This window comes from Aphanomyces astaci (genome assembly GCF_000520075.1).
Source record: "Aphanomyces astaci strain APO3 unplaced genomic scaffold supercont1.68, whole genome shotgun sequence".
Classification (NCBI taxonomy): domain Eukaryota; phylum Oomycota; class Saprolegniomycetes; order Saprolegniales; family Verrucalvaceae; genus Aphanomyces; species Aphanomyces astaci.
Genome location: NW_009798331.1, coordinates 187,666 through 207,827, shown reverse-complemented (window position 1 = coordinate 207,827; position 20,162 = coordinate 187,666). Strand labels below are relative to the sequence as shown.

Below are 20,162 nucleotides of genomic sequence, written 5' to 3'. Positions count from 1 at the left end.
GGTCATGAACAGAAGGATGACGCAAATACATAGCAACTTGCATACGAACGTGGCTTGGATTTTATATGTTGCTCCTACTCGCGTTATAAGTTGTTGCGCGGGTTGCTTGGACATTTATTCGACAACAAGTGCGCTTTCCATCCTCGTTTGCGCGGTCCAATGTCGTCATGGCATAGCGGGCATCTACACTCATCCAACCACCACATATTAAAAATAACCATATTCTATTTCATCCAAACATCAACGCTCCTTTTGCACTATATATATATATAACAATCAAACACCATGGTAATATTCATATATTCCTTCACACAATCTCCGTACCGGTTGCCTTGGGCCGGGGAGGGCATGGGGTCGCAGTCGTTCATATTAGTGTGTTTGTCGTAAAATTTCGCCGTGATCGCTTCGCCACACCGACGGCATTCCTTGTGGTTGTGCTATACAACCCCAACAAAACCACCCGCTTGAACCAAACACATTCCAACGTGTTGATTTCAAAGTACGTACCTTTTGCTCACACTCGACGAGTAAATGTTCGTTGAGGGTACTGATTTCAATCACTTGGCTGCACATTTGGCACTGCGTGAGCATGGGGCATTCCGCCCAGAAGTGCTGGTCCAGCCGGTCGCTGTCGAACGTGTCATCTTGGCGGTCGCAGAATGGACACGTAAACTCGGCCACGGACGCGTCCGAGTCGTCCGAGTCGTCATTGGCATGCTGGTGGACATGGCGCGGTTGTTGTCGGGGGGGTGGGTTGGTTTTTTTGTCCTTTTTGACGGACGGAGGCTTCACCTCGGGGGTTTCAAACGCCGCTTGGTACTCTTCCAGTTGTTTGGGCCGCAATGTTTTCAAAAACGGATCGATCTCGGGACCCACAATCTGCATGGAATTGTGATATATAATTAGAATCATAATAATAATTAAATGTGAAATGGTTTAGAACCTCATACAGACTCAACAGTAAATCGACGGCATGGACTAACTGTGTGGTATTTGTATTCAAGCACGTATGGATTTCGCCCAAACTTGCCAATGTTGGGGGATTGTTGAAATCACCACGAAATTCGAGAAAAGAAGTATGATTGGATAAAAAGAATGATCGTTGCAATATGATTGGCTAAAACGAATGGATATTCACAAAGATATCTCTTACACTTAGATATATATCACATATAATATATTTCACAGGTCCGGCGATTGTTGGGCTGTCGTTCATTTCAACCAACTGTCGGGGGAAATTATGAGTAGAAAACACACAATATCGGAGTGGACAGAACAGATCAAACTACTTCACATACATCGGCACATGAACAAAATTTGTACGAAATAAATATCAAAATCGCACGGCGTACTTGATACATGGACACTGAAATGGCTTTGGCCAAGTCGCGAATGTCTTTGCTTTGATGGGCAAACGCCGCGTTTTCTTCGAGAAACCCCATCACGGTCTATGTACGTTGTTCATCAAATCATAATATTACTGTATAGAACATTCAAAAAATATATAGTACCTCGAGCGTAAAATCGGGACCGAGCCCGAACTGCGTCAGCAAGGCTTTTACAACGCCCAACCGTCCTTGGAGTGACTTGAGGGGTAGCGCCTTCTTGGACGCCCGTCGAAACACATGCGACGCGACGACTGGGGCTCCCACCAAGTCAGACCCAGCCAACTAGTACGAGACAAACCAAACATATTTGTACTTGTATTGTCAAGTCGATGTATATTCGAAATTGGAGTGGGGTGGGTGTTCAATCGAATGAGCAGAATAAACAAATCGGCAGACAATCGAAAATCGACCAATCAAAAACCACAACACGAATCAAGTGGGTAATCAAATCCCCAAATCAACATCGAATTAGTGTGAGTGACTTCAATTAGTGTGAAACTGCACGATTTTTTTTACACACAAAAGTCAATACCAAAAATCGATAGATTTGTGGCGAATCAGCACACAAAAGGCAACCAAATTTTGGGTAAAAGGATAACATTATAGTTGGTTTTGGAGAGGATTGATTGGTGGGAAGCAAATGGTGCTATGCAATGTATGTCTTTGTTACCTGGAGCAACACCGACGTAACTTCATCTCGGATTTTCACGAGCGACTCGCCCAGCTTGTTGACGAGTTGGATCAGCGGATTGTTCAACTACCATCGAAAAAAAGTTATTGGTCCGCACGCATATTTTTGGTAGGGGAGGGCTCAATCGAAATGCACCGCCTCCAATCGGCTGACTAAATATATCGATCGACCAAGAATCAAAACCCACAACAAAGAATGATATATGTATGACCAAACCAAAATAATCTTTCTAACCATTCAACAGAATGATCCAATTAGTGACTTTTTATAACGTGACACTGGAGGAGTTGTTTACGTACAAAATACAATACAAAAATCGATCCATGGAGTTGGTGAATCAGCAATAAAACATTTTTGGCGGAAAGGACAATGTTAGTTATTCTATCGTGTTATCATTTGAGAGAGAGTGATATCAACTCTCACGGATAATCTTTGGGAATCGTACAAACCGATACGTTGAATTTAAAATATATGACGACGAATATCAATTATTTTTAAATCATCGCTTGTGACGATACACACAATATGAAAGAAACATGGGATACAGGCTTGCACCTGCCTCCCACACCCCCAAATACCACATCATGTATAACTAGTCCAAAATACCCAACCAGAACCCTTCACTTTTTTCATTCTGAACTACTGTATATATATATATATATATCTACCACTTGGACGACAGCGTCTCGGTCCAACGTCGCATGGGTTTCTGCAAACTGTAGCATGCCGTGGCAAAGCGCCACCGCCGACAACGCCACTTGCGCGATGCGGTCGCTCACGCCGCTCTGAACCATCGTGGACGCCACCGAGAGCACGACGAGGGGGTCGTGGGGGTCGGTGAACGCGGGATCAGTCAGGTCCAGCGCCACTTTTCGGATCGCAGCGTCGCGGTGGTTCCACACGTTGCTGTAGAAACACGTGGTCAAGTACTCGCCAATCAAAGACACCATCTCGGCGCTTTCGGTGAGCAACGAGTCCGGCAAGGCTTCGGGGTCGGCCAGGTCGGCGCAGTCTGGCAGCCCTACATGAGACCATCGTATTGTCAAGTCGATGATTCGAACGAGGAACGTTGGGGATGAGAAAGCAGTTGCAGACCATCGCTATCCCACCAAACCAAAAATGAAAGAGCAACTTTTGATGACGACACTGTGCACCAATCAACACAACATAGTCACACAAAATACACATGTGCCCACCATATACCATAGTTTCCTTGGATGCATGTATCACTCGAAATTGCAATTGCAAATACATATATATATATACTATATTTTGGATTCGGTACAAATTTCGAGCCGAATTCCGCCGCCGACTCGAATCACGAATCGAATACGCTAGTGGGTAATTCCACAGAGATTTTGATTGGCTGTTTAGGACACGTATATTCAGCCAATCAGAATTTCTAGCGTGATTCAATAGAAATAACCACGCGAATGTCGTTAGTTTATTGTAGCGAATTCACAATATATTTATATGTTTCTATATCGATGCCGAATTTAAACACAGGAAACGCAAACTGCATGTATGTAAACATATCGACACTCATCGTATCCAGCAACCCCGTGTAACTTAATAGGGAGTAGTTGGACAATAAGACAGAACAATCCCAATGCAAAAGTACCTTGGAAGTGCGGGTTGCCGCCGCCGCCGCTAGTGGCAGCGTTTTCTACGGGGGCTTTGGGTTTGGTTCGAAGAGGCGCGTCGTTCAGGTCGTCGTCGGGGGGGGGGGAGAAGGCGGCGCTACTTCGCGGCTGCTGTTTGAGCGGCGGCGGGGGTCTGGACGCTGCTGCCAACGGTCGTTCAGTTTCGTCCTCATACGATTGTTGGAGTTGCTCGGCGGGTTGCTGCGTGCGTTGCTTGGATACGGACGGAATCGCAGGCGGCGGAGTCGAATTGTACGTCGAGGTTGTCATTTGAGGTGGCGGCGGGTGGCTGCTGCTTCGATTGTTGGCAGGAAATCCACCGTCATTTCCATAGCTTTCAGATCGCCCTGTCGGCGGCGTCGTGGACATGCCGATGGACGCCTCCAGCTCCATGATCTCGTCCTTGATGCGTTTCGCAGCGTCGTAGTCTTCGTTGGCGACTGCCTCTCGCTTGGCTCCTTCCAGTCGGGCCAGTTGCAACCCAATGTTCATCAGTTGCTGTTCCAACACTTTCAATCGTTTCGCCTGATATCGGCACAACATTGTCAATATGTTTTATATTTCAAAGTAGGACGAATAATATATATATATATATATATATATATATGGCAAACCTGGTCGTAGTCCTCCATGGCGACTGCTTTTTCCTTGGCCACGTGAATTTCGCGGATTTTCGCCGCGGTTTTCGCGTCAAATCGAAGGTCTGCCGTGTCGTCGGCAGCGGGGGAAGGCGGCTTGAGCGGCAACAACGACGCCTTTGTAGGTGTGATGCTAGCTGACGCACGCATCGGTTTACTAGGCGTCGACGCTCCGAGCTCCATTTCGTCGGTGCTCGATGATGGACCAGTCTCTTCTTCGACCTCGCCGTTGAGGTTGATGGCAACGATACCCACTTGACTGTACACATTCTTGTCGTTGATATAGCATTGATGCAGCTTGAACTTGACAAATCGTGCAGTCGAGTTGATATGGACGGTCTTGAGTTCGCGCGCAGTGTATTGACTCTCCTTGTTCGACTTCAAGCTCAAGAACCCGAGACGGTTGTATGTGGCATTGTCCAAGGACAAGTACAGTTCGACCTTGGTCGCAATGTGGCTTTGGTGGGACAACACTTGGATCTGCGTCAGCCGACATGCCCCTTCCAGCTCCAGCACCAGTTCTTGCGGGTACTCGCAGTTCCTTCCATCGTCGTGAGATCCTACATCCTCTGCATGGGTACGTACCTTGGTGTCATGTACCCTGTCCCTGTGCTGTCATGCTCGTTCAGAAGTGCGGCTGGACCCGCGGGGTCTTCACCGGTACATGCAACGACTTGGAACCTCAGTTTCCGCATCCTCACCAAATCCTTCCACGTCTGATTTTGAGCGGCGCGACCTTCGATTATCCGGATGGGGTGTCATCCGAATATCCGGATACGGGAATAAACGCGCGAAGATATCGGCAGTTTACCAGTTGACATCTTCCAAAGTTATTTGGCACTTTTTTTGGTCATCCTTGGTTTAATGCTGCATATATGACACTGTGAATGCGTGAACTGTTCGATCAATATGTTATTATGTACTATGTACTTAACAACTTCGGAAATCACTGTGTCATTTACTCACTCCTTCAACGATTATTTATGTATTACAATGCATAAATCACGATAGTAACATGTCATCTGAGAACGAAGTCTCAAAAACGGATGGCCCTCTAAGTACTTAAATGTATACCCTACCTCAACACACACAATACGTCGCGAAATAAGCAAAAGCAATCAGTCATGTGGCGCGAAACCACACCACAGAGGCCAATATTGACACACATCATGCCCAAATTTTAGCTCTCTCGATCAAAGTGCCATTGGCCACACCGTTGACTACACGCGAGACCAAGCGCTTTTCCCACATCCCGCGCGACAATGATCAGAACCACCACGACTCTCCCATCCTTGATGCGCCCTAGGCCCACGTGTAGTAAGTACTTACACAAACAATGTCACCAACTTTTCTCAGACCGAGTTCAACCTGCTTTAGGCTGATATCCAAGCGTACGTCCACCAGCACTAGAATGTTGGATCCGGACGCAAGTGCGAAGTGTCGGGACGTGACATGCTTTTTATGGCGTTGACGTCCATGAAGAATTGCGGTTCGTGGCATTATGTCGTTGCCACAGTGTTCAAGGAGCAGGCCCCCATATTTTCGAAACGGGTGATGACTACATTTCTTAACATCCATCCACCCGTGTTTCAAGACGAAGTTATATCGACAACGTGGTGCGAAATGGACAATGCAACAGTTGGAGTGGAAAAGATCATTTTCGAGCTAATGATGGATTAATCCGAGCGAGGCCTCCGAATGGAGCAATTTCGAGTTAACACAAAATTGAGCGAGCCCACAGAATGGAACAATTTCGTGTTAACTCGAAATTGTGCTTCATTCTGAGGCCTCGTTCGGAATAATCCATCGTTAGCTCGAAAATTATCTTTTAGTTGGACCACTGAGGCACTTTCGTGGTACTGAGTGTTTTGGATGTTCAGCTAAATCCATCTACATTTCAAAGATTTTATATACTATAGCGCTATGCTGATAGTGCGGTCTAACAAGATCCATTCAAATCAGATCTGATGGGCTACTACTATGAGCGGCGATATGATCGCAAATTTTGAATTCCGTGAAGATTTGAATATTCATGAATCTTCATGAACGTTTGCTAGTATGTTGCTACTGTATGGTGCACGTCATCTAAAACCTTCCACTGGCCAAATCGAAGAGTCGAGCGGCAACCCCTATGGCCAAATATCCATGCGCCCATGTAAAATACCGCTAGGTTAAATATCTATTTCTGGACCAAATCATCACCAAATTTGAATCTGAGACGCAGAATTTCTTCACCACATTGAGATCTGTCGATTCTTCGTCTCAATTTGCTGAAATTTTGAATAATGAATATGAAATAGAAGTCAGAAAATTTTGTGAAAAGTTGGTGATGACGTACACTATAGTATATATTAATACTCTTAATAGTAGTTGATACTACTGTAGATATTTTTTATCCGTATACTTCGGATAACCGATTGGCGGCGACAAATACTAATTCCTCATCCGACATGGCAACTACAGTACCAAGCACAGCACAAGGGTTTCTTCACACGAATGGATTTATTCGTAGAATGTCATTTGAATACCATTTTCCCCTCATCTCCCAGGTGGCACTGGCATTCCGAACGATGTTGCCATTTCGATTTGTTCTATAGAAAGCAGATTGACGTGTCTGGCAAAAAGCACCAATATTTTCACACAAAATGGAGTTTTCATCGTTATTCAATACTTCGAAGTAGTAATTACTGATTGAGATATTCGTCCCCACGAAATTCCATTTTATCCGCCAACTGTTACCAGTCGCTTATGGCAGTTTCATGCGTATTATCAAATATATAAGGAGCCAATCCTTCGAACAATCATGACCTCTCATTTTCATTGCACGATTTTGGGAATGGTTAATTATTTCTAGGTTGTTTCAACCCAGCATTTAATACCCTCTAATTTTATTGCCTCGTGAGTCCTTGATGCGAATATTATTTAGTAAACGCCTTGTTATTGGCTAGAATAGTATCATATTTCGAAGTAATGTGGCCAATGGAATGACAGAATTCGTCAAGCACAAGAACAGTTTGTTTGCGTGGGTGTACTGGACGACATGGACGGACATGATGCAGCAGCCCCAACGACTCGAAAGACACGGCAAGGAACCAAACTGCAAGGAACTTCATCAGCACCAGCATCATTCTCGTCCACTGCCAGTTTGCTTCAATTTGTCCGTGACGAACAACAAGTCCGGCTCGTTCACTCTCGCCAGCTTGTCCACGATGCCGCCGTTCGTGCCGTGTACCGCCGCGTTCGGTCCGACTTGATTTCGTTGTCGTCGACAACACCGCCGCCGCCTTCATCCATCCGACCACCCCCTTTGTCTGCGTCCCCTGCCCCTCCAACCTGGTGGCCCGTGGCAGCATTGACTCCGTTTGATACGTTTGAGCTTCAGCGCGACGTGCTGTGGTGCTGGGACTGTTTGTATCAATTCGCCGACGTGTTGCGCTTTCGGTCGGTCGTGCCGTTGTCTGTGTTTTGCCATGCGATGACGTTGAGTGACCAATCGGCCCCCCAAGGGGACTCTGTCGCAGACGAGACAAGCCATGGCCGCCTCCTCGCGACCCTGCACATGTTGCTGCTGGACGTGCTACTCGACGAATTCACGCCGTACTTGCAGCTGACTGTGGCCGAGTACAAAGCGGCGCGTCCTTTGAACTTGGTAACGTGGCCTGAAGTCGCGCGGCAGATGTTTATGATCGCATGGGATGTGGACAAGGGCGACGTCGTCGATGGGCACGCGATCAAGCTGCTCAAGGGCGTGAAAACGTCGGTCGAGTCCATGGTTGGCCCTTGGCGGGATACATTGACGATGAAAGGCGAGTCAATTTTGTCCAATTCAAATGAAAAAACTCCCGGCAAACCAAGTGAGCAGTTGCCACCGACTCAAGAACTGCATGGCGTGGGGGTGATTATATCAGACCAAGTCGACAGCAGCAGTTGGCAGCGCCTCGGCCTTGTCTTGGGCATGACAAAGGAAGATCGATACACGGTGCTAGATGTTCATAAAGATGCCCATCCTGCGATCAAAACCTACGTGGCAGCCGGAGACGTCCTCCGATGTGTGAATGGCGTCGATGTATGTGGAAAAAGATACACATATACAGGGAAAATCCCTGTGGAAACAACGAAATATGTATATGATATATATATATACGTGATAGGTCGGACGTCTCGACCATGAAGCATTCCTCGCATTGGAACCACTGGCGAGTCCAGTAGGACTTATATTTAGCCGAGGACATGGCGATTTCGTAGCCAGCCATGTGAAACCCAAACCTCCCGCGTTGCTGCCGCCATTGGCGCGATGTGCCAACGTGCTGAAAATCCTGCGAGGTAGATATATATATATACCTTGTTACTGGTCATGTATGATTTGTGTGTCCTGCTTTATCATTTGGTTGACTTTTGTGCATATTCGCCAAATCTATCGACTGATTCTTTGACCTGTATCACACTAATTCCAGTCACACACTAATTTGGTGTTGACTGGGTTCAAGAGTGGATTGGATTGGCCACTTGATTCGTGATCTGGGTTTTGATTGGTCGATCGATTGTCTGCCTTTGATTTGATGCTAATCATTCGATTGAGACCCCCACTCCTGATTTGTTTTTATAGTATACCTGATATATTTGGATGTATATATATTTGTCTCTGTAAGATGATGTTTGTGGTTTGGTTGTGATGTAGATCGAATCAAGTCATCACACGAATTGAAATTACACTTGAATATGACGTTCATGAGGATGGTTTCGTGCAATCTGATTGGCTCAATTCTCTTGCCGAGTATTCTTCTTCTGTCCATTTGTGTGGTTGTTCATGTCGATACATATTCATTCATTCTACCCATGCCGCTCCAATTTAGAAAATGCACACATAAAAACTACCATCTCCCCAAATATATATATTGTCCATTTACTTAAAATCTGGACATTTGTGCGCTGATTCGCAAAATCTATCGATCGCACGAATTCAATGTTGAATTGGTATAATTTGATTGGCTACTTGATTCATGTTGTGGGTTTTGATTGGTCGAATATCATCGATATGGTATCTGTCGATTTGGTGATTCTGCTTGCTCCTTTGATGGAGCCTCCCGCACTCATTTCAAATCGACTTGACAATATATATATTATCTCTAGGGAAAGACGCAGCCGTGCCGTTCAATTTCCCCGTCGACGCCGACATGTACCCCGACTATTACACGCTGATTCCAGAACCGATGGACTTGAGCACAGTTGAAGACAAGTTACTTGGAGACGAGTACGACGCCGTCGATGGGTTCGTGGACGATGTGCACTTGATTTGGAAAAACTGCTTTGCCTACAACGGCCACGCGGCGCCAATCGCGGCAATGGCGCGCAAGTTGTCGGCTACATTTGATCGACTCGTGCGCGAGTACATTCGAGACGACGCATCGCCCAAGCACCAATCTGTGACACTGTTTGCGAACGAGGACGCGTGTCGCATATGCCACCACGCCCAGCTGTGCACGGACCGCCTTTTGTTATGTGATCGATGTGATGGCACGTTCCATACACTGTGCTTGCGGCCGCCGCTGTCGGATATTCCCGTCGGAGAATGGTACTGTCCAACTTGTAAGCCGAAAGTGGCCGTGGAAAGAACCAATGGACGGTGGCATCATCTCGATGGAGAAGAGATGATTGGCCAAGAAGAAGATGAAGATGAAGACGAAGACGACAGCAAAGGCATCCCGTACCTTATTCGGCTATTGTCGAAAGAAAGTTATATGGAACTGGTCCGTTGCCTGATTGATATATATATATATACCGTGTTATAGAAATGTATTAATATTTATATATACCGTGTTATAGAAATGAATTATTATTTATATATACCGTGTTATAGAAACGTATCATTATATATATATACCGTGTTATAGAATTGTATTATATATATATATTTATATACCGTGTTATAGAAATGTATTATTATATGGACTGCAGTTTGCTGTTTTTGTTTTAATCGGGTCTGACGTTGGAGTACCCAAAAGGTTGGACTTTTGAGCTGCCGACGGACTTTGGTGTCAATGCTAACGTTCGATTGACTTTTGTACGACGGTGTGAATTTGTATGTCAAGAAAAGTACTGTGGGGAAGCCAATCTCACACTAATTCAAGTCATACAGTAATTCGACGTTGACGATTTACTTTAATCTGATTGGCTCCATTCGTTTCTGCCGATGCTGGTGCACATTAATGTATATTTGTATCCAACTGAAGTTTGGATATTTGCCAGCTGATGTTTGAGAATCGCCTTGAGTTGAGATTTGAAGCTTATTCAAGTTATGGCATATTTCCTCTGTTCCAGGTTACTGGTGCCATTTCGAATTTTAGTTTGTTCCAAGTTAGTGGTGACATTTGTTTTTGATTGGCTAATTCGATAGTTTTTGTTCATTTACCGACTTTTCATTGGTGAGAAAGCTTCAAAAACACTCAATTTCGGCAAAATTGTATTTCAATTTCCAATCAATGAAGATATCACATGCCAAATTTGAGTAAGAATTGGCTTTTGGGGGACAGTTCAAAGTCAAATGGCACCAGTAACCTGGAACAGAGGAAGTACATATTTGAAGATGCACATTTGGACTGGGCCATACTATACTACTCGATGATTGGTTGAAATGTTCCTGTTCGTGCACTTTGATTGGCTAGGACATGCTCAAATACATTTGTGCTATACAATACCTGTGATAGCCACTATTTGTTGACTGACATTCGCATGTAAAGTGTGCCCGTTTCTATTGGCTCTTCGATTAGTTTAGGAAGTACAATGCATGATTGATATGTTTGTGTGTAGGCGGTGGCAGAGCGGGTGGCCGTGTTCAAAGGACTGTGTGAACTGGTGCAAAAATGCTCCAGCGTACAACGGTATATATACTCCAAAGTCCTTATACATCTATATATATATATAAATTTATCTATATAAATAAATATATATAAATGTATCTATCTATATAACATAAACCATTGCAGGGTGGTGCATTTGTTGGAAGATTTGGCCGAAGACGAGCGCGCCGAGTTGGGATGTTCGTATGCCGAGGTCGTTCGCGAGTGGGAACGTTTTGGGTACACTGACGACTCGAACGAAACGGCGGCAGATGTCACTAAACCGAGGGACTCGATCACACTCGACGGCGTCGCCCGCCCGCTCACCGACGCCCTCTTGGTACATTTGAAAGAAAAGTGCTTGGCCGAACTCGAAGATCGCGCGCCTCCGCCTCCATTCTTCTTGGACGATAGCCCGCTTGGACAAGAGCAGACAAAGTTGCTGCCTTCTGTACCCGAAATACCGTTAGAACTTCCAGACAACAGCCCTATTACGATGGGCAGTAGTGGTGGACAACAAGGCGACGACGTTATAGCTGAAAAAACGCAAGCCACAGCCACCACTCCTCGTTTTCAAGACGACAATCAAGCCACAACAACATCCAACAATAGTGACATTGAAGATAGTGACAGTGATGATATCGAAGCGTCGGTACTGGAAACATTTGGGGACATTCAACTGGCGACGCGGGTATCGTCCTCCTCTCACGCGAGCCCTAGACCACCATCGCCGACGTCATCCTCCATGTGCTATTGCTGTCACTTGACCGACACCGACCATGCATTGGGCGACGTTGTACCGGGAATGCTGGCTCCCGTGACCCGTCAAATCGGATGCGATCTGAGAATTCCACCGGCCATCGCCCAACAAGTGACATCGCTTTGCACGTGGACGTCGCCTCTGTCGGCGCCATTTGAGTTCGATGTGGACGAACATGGGCAGCTGGTCGTGGGCCAATCAGTGGCTGACACGTGTCTGCTGAACCAAGGCGACGTCGTGCTCGCGTTGAACTCGACTGTAGTGTTGGAGACACAACAAGAGGACTTCGATGATCCGGCCACATTTGTCAGCTATGCCGACACGTTCATGGCGTCGCTGCCCCGTCCACTGATCGTGCTTACGGCCAACCCCACGGCGACTGTCGACTCGCGCCAGTTTCACACGTTTCAACTGCCATCATCGGAAAACGAAGAAGAAGAAGCTGTCAAGTGTCCACATGTGTCGATGGTTTCCGATACGCTGTGCCAGGTCATGTACCCTGCGACAGGGTTTGCAGCCGTCACCGGGTATATCTACCCGTACGACATTATCCACGCCATCAACGGTATACGGATTACAAGTGTGGATCAAGTACATGCGTTGTGGCAACCCCGGGCACTTGTGTGTATCTTTCGGCATCCGCTAGACCGCGGGGAAGAATATGCGACACGGTTGCTTTCAAACGGCGCGCCGTCGGACGTTCGAGCGTCGGTCTGGCGTCCCAAGTCGTATGCGATGACGTTTCACGACGGGCCGTTGGGACTGGCCCTGGAACTGGACGCCCATCTCGTGGTCGTGCGGTCCTTAACGGCTGTGAGCCAAGCAACCCACACGGTCCAGTCAGGTGACATTATCTTGGCCATCAACGAGACCCCCGTTGGGCGATTGAACGACCTCACCGAGTTTACCGACACGGTGCGGTCGCTGTCCCGACCCGTGTCGTTTCGATTTTACCGCCCCTCCCTCCCTTTAACGACATCCTCAACAACGACCAAGAACGCGATCCGTGTGACAGTGGGAGATATCCTTGTGGCTGCGACGTGGCTCGAATGCGACAAGGGTCTGGTGGTCTTATCGTGTTCCTCTTCTCGTGTGTTTCAAGTGGGCGACACACTCACGCATATAAACGGTGTCGCAGTTGTGGGCATGACAAGGGCGTGGCTGCACGACACGCTTGGCGTACTGCCATTGTACGACCAACTGCTCGTGGTTGTACGACCTCCGCCCGTGCCAGATGTCCCCGTTCAGGTCCATCCGCAATGCGCTGCGACGTGGAACCAAGCCATGATCCGAGGCACGGCGTTGAGACAGAAATGGACGGCTGCGACAGCGTTGGAAACGTTCTTAAAGTCGGTGGCGCCGCGCACGTGGCCAGTGGGACCGTATCTCAAGTTTCCTGGCGATCCCAATGTACTGTACAAGCACGAAAACAAGACGTGGTTTGCCACCACACAGGTATATATATATATATATATATATCGTGGACCAACGTTCTTGTGTTTCCATATGTCTATTTATCCCCATGTACTAAATATGACCTTTTACTATTCATGTGTATCTTCTACAGTATATATATATATATTGTCCTTTTGCCCAAAGTTTCGACTTTTGTGCTGATTCGCCAAATCTATCGATCGATTCTTTGTCCTGACTTTTGTACGTAAAAAGGTCCTGTTTCACACTAATTTAAGTCACACATTACTTCGATGTTAAATTGGTCATAGAGTGGGTTTAATTGGCTACTTGATTCGTGATCTGGTTGTGATTGGTCAATGGATTGTCTGCCTATTTGGTTAGTCTGGCCATTCGATTGAGCACCCCACTCCAATTTCGAATCGGCTTGACAATATATATATTGTATTCATGAGTGTCTTCCATGTACTTATACAAGATATATATATATATATATATATATTGTCACGTGGTTTTTCAGCACACATGTATATATTTTATATATATGTTTATGTATGTATCTGTTGGACAAACGCCCTTTTGTTTTCCATATGTCTATTTGTCCAAGGAACATGATCTGATACTATCCATCTATCCACCATGTATGTCTTCAATATATATTGTGGATTCGATACGAATTTCCAAACCCCGTTGAATCGAATCTCGCTGCCGAATCGAATCACGAATCGACGCCATTGGCTAATCCAATTTTGAGTGGATTTGATTGGCTCTTACAGAAAGGACAAGTATATTCTACCAATCAGAACTCCAGCGTGATTCAATATTGATCAGACAAACCACGCGAATTTTGGAAGTTTATGGAAAATTCACAATATATATATAGTATCTGTTCAGCCATAGCAGAAATCCGGATACTTATCCGTATATTATCCGGACACTCGGGGTTTCGGGGTTTCTGATTTTGGATGTTTGTGCGGACTCTCGATTGATGTTTTGTACTGCAATATCCTGTGGTAATTAAAGTCCTACACGAATTGATATGATGATTGGCTCCATCATTCGTCTGCACATTATTCTATAGTGTTGTTACCCCAGCTTAGAAGATGATATCCACGCAATAACCTATATATGATCCATGTAAACCAACCTTCGTTCCCATAGATCGCAGCGGTGGTGGCATCAGAAGAGTCGGATGCGGTGGCGACTGCCTTGCATTTCGCCTTTCAATCTCGACCGCCGACTCCGTCTTTAGGTCCATTTTCGATGCGGCCTCACTTCACTGTGACCCCGTCCAACCAGCACGAATCGTTTGTCATGTTACACGGTCGGCAGTACTTCCTGGGCACATTTGCATCGGCATCGGACGCCCAAACTGCTTATGATCAGTGCCAACAACGCTACGACACGCGGCAGCTGCTCCTAGCACCGTACTCGACGACGACATTTCCGCGAGTTGCGCTGCCCAGTTTCAAAGCTGAGGACGTTCTCAAGCGATTGCATGTGCGACGAGGTCCGTCTTGTACTTCTTCCTCTCATCACCCGCTGTCGGCGGAAATGAAGTACTTGGTCCGGTACAACATCCGAGCCCATCGGCCAAAACCATCACCCCCTCCAACCCTCACAAGTAATAACGAGTTCGTCAACCACCAAGGTCAGCAGCTCCAGCAGCAGTACCACGGAGCCTCCACGAAGAAACGCCCCCTTCCAGACGCCGATACCGCCTCCTCCCCCTATCCGATTACAACGACTCGAACGACTTCAACCAACACATCGCTCGAAGCGCACTTTAAAAGCCTTCAAGAGCTGAAAACGTCGATCAAACAAGCCTGGGGCAGCGTCCAGACGAGTCAGAACGCGCAGAGCTGTGCGCACTTGAGCGATGCGCTCCAGTCGACACATCACACGCTCACGTACGTGGCCCAGCACTTGGCCAAACATCCGTTGGACGTGGCCACTCCACTGACGTTTGTCGGTGTCCATCATGCCAGTGTGCTGTGTCTGCTTACAAAATCCATGAGCGAGTCACTCGCCAAGACCAGTCAGATGACGCTCGCCGACTTGCAACTCATGCACATGTGTGGGGACAACCTGCTGTGGTCCATAGAAGCATGTGTGACACCGTCGCTGCACCATCAAGTGATGTCATACTGTGTGGAATTGGCTAGCAAGTTACCCACGATGCTGGCATCGGGGCTGCTTTCAGCACAGATTAAAGCGACTGCGTTGACCATGGACTCGTTTTTCAACTCGTCCAAGTACTTGGCCGAACCAGCGTCGTCGTCTGTATCATGTCGCCCGCTGTTTGCCATGCTAAACAACCACCACACAGCTACCGCGACGAACCACGACCATCATTCCCACCAACCCCACCAACACTCGGCAATCATTCAACCGCTGCCGCCATCGTTGACCCAAGAGCTGTGGAAACTGCATACATGTCAAGGTCAGTTTGACAAGATGCTGAAAAAACTCAAAATCCCTTGGCCCCCCCCCCAAGCAGCCCACCCACGAGCCCTTGCTGCTACTACTAGTACTACTAGTAACCCATCCAACCAATCGGTGGCGGCGTCTCCAACCAATCGGTCGTTGTCTAGCCAAGACTCCATTGTGAGTTTTGAAGCGGGGCCGCTGGGGATTATCATCCAGCAAGAAGACAACAATAACGTCATCACTGTGGCTTCGTTCGCCGCGGGCGACCAAGGCCAGGCACTTCGAAGTGGCAAGGTCGCGGTTGGCGATGTGATTGTAGCCGTGAATGGCGACCCCATCTCGACCATCGGCATTGCCGGGTTCAAGCGCGCCGTGTCCAGCGGTGTGCGGCCGCTGTTGATTACGTTTCGCCGCCGTCAGCACATTGTCCGAACAGCTTCCTCTAAACAACCACCCAAAGCCAAACAGCTGCCTCGAAAACGAGCCAAACCATCCCCACCACCACTGACTACGACTACTAATCGCCCATCCACGACAAAATCAGTCGCCCAGTTGCCCCCTCGACCACCTTTTACTAGTACTACTAGTCCATACACGAACAACAACCAACAAGGGACGGCCACGTCATCGCAGCATAATTTTGCCATCCAATCGAACGAGGCCATGGGATCCAACGCGACACTCGAGTACGTACGCCATATGAGGATATACTTATTGTTCATATCTAATGCACGCGTGGTTGGTTATATATTCATAGGTACTTTTCACGTGAATTATTGGTGGAGCCAACCACCCAACAAGAACCTCTGCCGTCGCACACGGTAGATGGGAATAATCCATTCAACGTCGTCCACCACCATACGACCAATATCGTACCGCAGCAGCACAACCAACAAGCGTCCGAGTACCAGTACCCTCAACCTCCATCGTCCGATCCAGCCTCGTCCATGTGGGCAGCCGCGCATGCCACAGCCAACGCGGCGCTGTACGCTAGCAACCCCATGTACTACAGCATGTACAACCACTCGATGCAGCCACCCACCACCACCCCTACCACCACCATGGACGGCGGCGGCAATGGCGGTGTTGTTGGGATGCTCATGCAAGACCAGTCGACTTCTATCGACTTGTTGATGCACCCGCCCTTGTATGTTGTTTCTACGACCCACGACGACCAAGAGCAACCACAACCCGACCTCCAGCAGTACTTTGACCCTCAATATTACACGCCCCCGTCTGCGTTTCGATCTGGCCCCGCTGGTGTGGCGTTTATTAGCCAAGTGGACGAGGAACCTCCCCTGACTGCATCCCCCGTTGGTCAAGACGCCACTCCAATCAACAGCAGCACCACCACCAGTGAACCCGACTTAACCACCACCACCCCCATCCCACCTGAACCAGTAGTGTCCTCCCCAGCATCCTTGGCTTCCACTCCCCCTGCATCGAATGCACTGCCGACCCCCTCGTCCTCGCCGCCCCAGGTATACTCTCTCTATGAATTGGACAACGAATATATGGTCCATTCATTGCGCCTTTCTCACCCACATTTGGACTTGTGTGAGTCATTTCGCCAAATCGCATTGCAGTCTATTTGATTGAATTTGACAAGCTTGTACAAACTATACAACGATTAGGATATATATATATTATATATATGGGTTTGCCCAAACATGCCGAGGGACTGGGCCGAGTCAAACGTTTGGATTGGCAGAAATATCGACCAGAATGTGATTTGATTGGCTTTGGCAGTTTTTGAATGAGCGCTCCAGTTTCGAATCGATTTGACAATATGGGTTCCTTTTACCCCAACTTTGAACATGTGTGCGCTGATTCGCCAACTCTATCGATCGAGTCTATGTACTGATTGTTATGTAAACAAATCGCCCCGTGTCACATGAATTCCATGTTTCATTGGTCGACGAGTGGATCATTTGATTGGCTACTTGATTCATGATCTGGTTTTTGATTGGTCGTGATTGATTTATTTACTCCAATATATTTCGAATCGAAAAAACTCCTAAATGCTGCTGCTAACTATAGCTGTTAAACACCCCCCAAAGCAAACCCAAACAGCAACCTCCTGCAGCAGTGGACAACTCTAGTAGTACCGTGAGATCCACCGGTCGGCGGTCGTCGCGTGTGAGTCGAAAGCCCGAGCCGCTCGTGTCTCACACGTCTGCGACACCGTCAGCAATGGCCGCCCCCACGCTGCACATTCCAGGGGCAGGAACACAAGGCGAGTTTGCCACCGACAGTTTGCCCGTTTCCAAAGCCACGACCTCGTCATCTCTTGCGTTTTCATTGGTGCAGGCGCAGCTACTGGCGATCGAGGCGGCGCTCCCCCGCGATGCATTTCGCCACAATAAGTGGACACCGGCTCTGCGCACGGGATGGGCCGACCTGATCGTCCACGCGACGTCGAGTCGGGCGTTGCTAGAGGCATTGCTTGTTCTCGAAGCCACGATTGAAAACGAATACTTGGATCCTGCATTCAAGGCCCAGTCGTCGCTCACGATCAAGATGCTTCTGCCCACGGCCACGATCGCGTCGGCCGCCATGCGACTGTACGCGCTGGACGACGCTCTGAGCTACGTTAAGTCTGTGAAACCACGCATGTCGTCGTCGAGCTATAAACGAAAACTCCAAGCTACGAACAGTAGCTCGGCGGGATCGATTGGAACCCGGCGGAGTACGAGTACTAGTACTACTAGTAGTACTAGCCCAGACGACGTGCCGCTGCTGCCACCCTGTCCTGGGCTCACCGATCCCGTGCTCAGCCGCCTTGCCATGCAAAAACTACGACTTGCCTTGACCAATACCCCCCCCCATGAACTGTGTCGCAGAGTACGTTGTGACAATGTGGTTGCTACATGTTTGTATTAGTATTGATTCGACTTGTACTGATGTTTCGCCAGCAACTGTTTTGGTTTGTACTGAAGTTTGTATGGAAAAAAGTTGTCATTTTGATTGGACTACTCATTTGAAGGCACACACGAATTAGATGTTTGTGGTTTATTCCTGCTATCTGATTGGCTAAAAATAAAGAAATATACACATATCATGACAACTTATGTAGACGCTGGGCGAGTTGGGCGGACTCACTCGGCTACCGTCGCTGATCCTCGAGCGCTGGTACAAGCAATGCTTGGCTTTGTTGCCTGCTACGTCATCATCTGCTACTACTAGTACTACTACTAGTACCGTGGCGCCCCCACCATTGAAAAAAGTCAAAGGCAGTCGCGGCGTAGGCCGACCACCCAAACAGATCGAGTACCGATTTGAGCCACAACAGCAGCAGTCGAGTATTTCCCCCGCCTTGTTAAAAGACCCGACGCTCAAAGATCGCTTTATCGCTGTATTGCAAACACTGCAAACCAAGGCGGCCGTGGCGGCGCCATTTTTGAAGCCCGTGGACCCCGACGAGTTTCCAACGTACCGCCGTATCGTACCCTACCCGATGGATTTGCACACAATGCTGCAGCGGGTTCAAGATGGCGTATATGATAACCGTCTGCAGCACATTCCCATCGACATGAGTCGAATATGGACCAATTGTTTTGCATTCAATTCCGTGCAAGCCGAGATATCGACCCTTGCGCGTCGGTTGCGGTAGGTGTCTATGGATGTATCCTGTGGTTGGCATTGGTTATATATGTGACACGGTGTTTATGGAGGAGTATTGGTAGGGGATGATTTATGAATATGTATGGGTAGGTCGATTTTCCAGCGGTTGATGGAAGAGTATGTGGTTCTGGCACCCGCGGGCACGTTGCCAGAGGACCTTATCTGCGACGACGCGTGCCGCGTGTGTCGAGCAGAGGCACAGGAGCATGTGATGCTGCTCTGCGACTCGTGCGATGCCGCGTATCATTCGCTTTGTGCTGGCCTCGACGAAGTTCCAACCGCGAATTGGTATTGCACGCGATGTGTGGAAAACCCAGAGTTGAAATAGACACGATATATATCCACCACACTTGAATAAATCACATCATCCCTGTCTGTACATCACACACATATCCTCGTTCTTTGGAAGAGTCGAATCCATGCACTATTAATATATAATAGTACGTACTACTACTACTACGTAGTAATAGTAGTTTGGAATATAAATAGGACTTTGTGTGGTTCCCGTTAGGATTGTGAGACGGTAGTTTCTGCTGTGAATCCATCCACCTATTATTAGTAGTACTTCGCAACTGGAAATTGACACAGCACGAGAATTGAGCCAATCAGATTGCAAAAAGTAAAATCAACATCTAATTAGTATGTGATATCAATTAGTGTGATACTAATCACCAGGGACTTCACATCCACATTTTGGGTAAAAGGACAATAACGTTATTAGACTGGCTTTGGAAGATCC

The 20,162-nt window shown here is 47.6% G+C and overlaps 2 protein-coding genes across 5 annotated transcripts; one reads left to right on the top strand and one right to left on the bottom strand.

Moving 5' to 3' along the window:
- Position 1: 1 nt before the first annotated feature.
- H257_15268 lies at positions 2 to 5,072 on the bottom strand. 2 transcript variants are annotated; one of them, XM_009843302.1, is made up of 10 exons: positions 4,946 to 5,072; positions 4,337 to 4,901; positions 3,701 to 4,247; positions 2,748 to 3,100; positions 2,059 to 2,145; positions 1,512 to 1,670; positions 1,353 to 1,448; positions 508 to 879; positions 325 to 437; positions 2 to 183 (listed from the first exon to the last, which is right to left on the bottom strand). In XM_009843302.1, the coding sequence occupies exons 1-10, from the start codon at positions 5,053 to 5,055 to the stop codon at positions 84 to 86; spliced, it is 2,502 nt and encodes an 833-aa protein (XP_009841604.1). In that variant the 5' UTR covers positions 5,056 to 5,072; the 3' UTR covers positions 2 to 83. The 2 variants fall into 2 exon arrangements, with proteins under 2 accessions (XP_009841604.1, XP_009841603.1); XM_009843301.1 differs by lacking the exons at positions 2 to 183; positions 325 to 437; positions 508 to 879 and having other exon boundaries at positions 1,192 to 1,448.
- Positions 5,073 to 7,364: 2,292 nt separating this feature from the next.
- Positions 7,365 to 19,808, top strand: H257_15267 (hypothetical protein). 3 transcript variants are annotated; one of them, XM_009843299.1, is made up of 11 exons: positions 7,401 to 8,426; positions 8,512 to 8,683; positions 9,491 to 10,107; positions 11,168 to 11,238; positions 11,344 to 13,411; positions 14,531 to 16,485; positions 16,557 to 17,280; positions 17,840 to 18,643; positions 18,876 to 18,931; positions 18,986 to 19,408; positions 19,514 to 19,808. In XM_009843299.1, exons 1-11 carry the CDS (start codon positions 7,401 to 7,403, stop codon positions 19,749 to 19,751), a joined length of 8,154 nt encoding a protein of 2,717 aa, XP_009841601.1. In that variant the 3' UTR covers positions 19,752 to 19,808. The 3 variants fall into 3 exon arrangements, with proteins under 3 accessions (XP_009841602.1, XP_009841601.1, XP_009841600.1); XM_009843300.1 differs by having other exon boundaries at positions 7,365 to 8,426; positions 18,876 to 19,408; XM_009843298.1 differs by lacking the exons at positions 7,401 to 8,426; positions 8,512 to 8,683 and having other exon boundaries at positions 9,465 to 10,107; positions 18,876 to 19,408.
- The last annotated feature ends 354 nt before the right edge of the window (positions 19,809 to 20,162 follow it).

Bases quoted from the DNA above. Each gene is read 5' to 3' on its own strand.
- H257_15267 (XM_009843300.1), top strand. From the start codon at position 7,401: ATGGACGGACATGATGCAGCAGCCCCAACGACTCGAAAGACACGGCAA. The intron at 8,427-8,511 runs GTATGTGGAAAA...TATACGTGATAG, and splicing joins GATGTGTGAATGGCGTCGAT to GTCGGACGTCTCGACCATGA. The intron at 11,239-11,343 runs GTATATATACTC...AAACCATTGCAG, and splicing joins AAATGCTCCAGCGTACAACG to GGTGGTGCATTTGTTGGAAG.
- H257_15268 (XM_009843302.1), bottom strand. From the start codon at position 5,055: ATGCGGAAACTGAGGTTCCAAGTCGTTGCATGTACCGGTGAAGACCCC. The intron at 438-507 runs GTACGTACTTTG...GGGGTTGTATAG, and splicing joins TCGTCGAGTGTGAGCAAAAG to CACAACCACAAGGAATGCCG. The intron at 184-324 runs GTACGGAGATTG...GGATGAGTGTAG, and splicing joins TCCCCGGCCCAAGGCAACCG to ATGCCCGCTATGCCATGACG.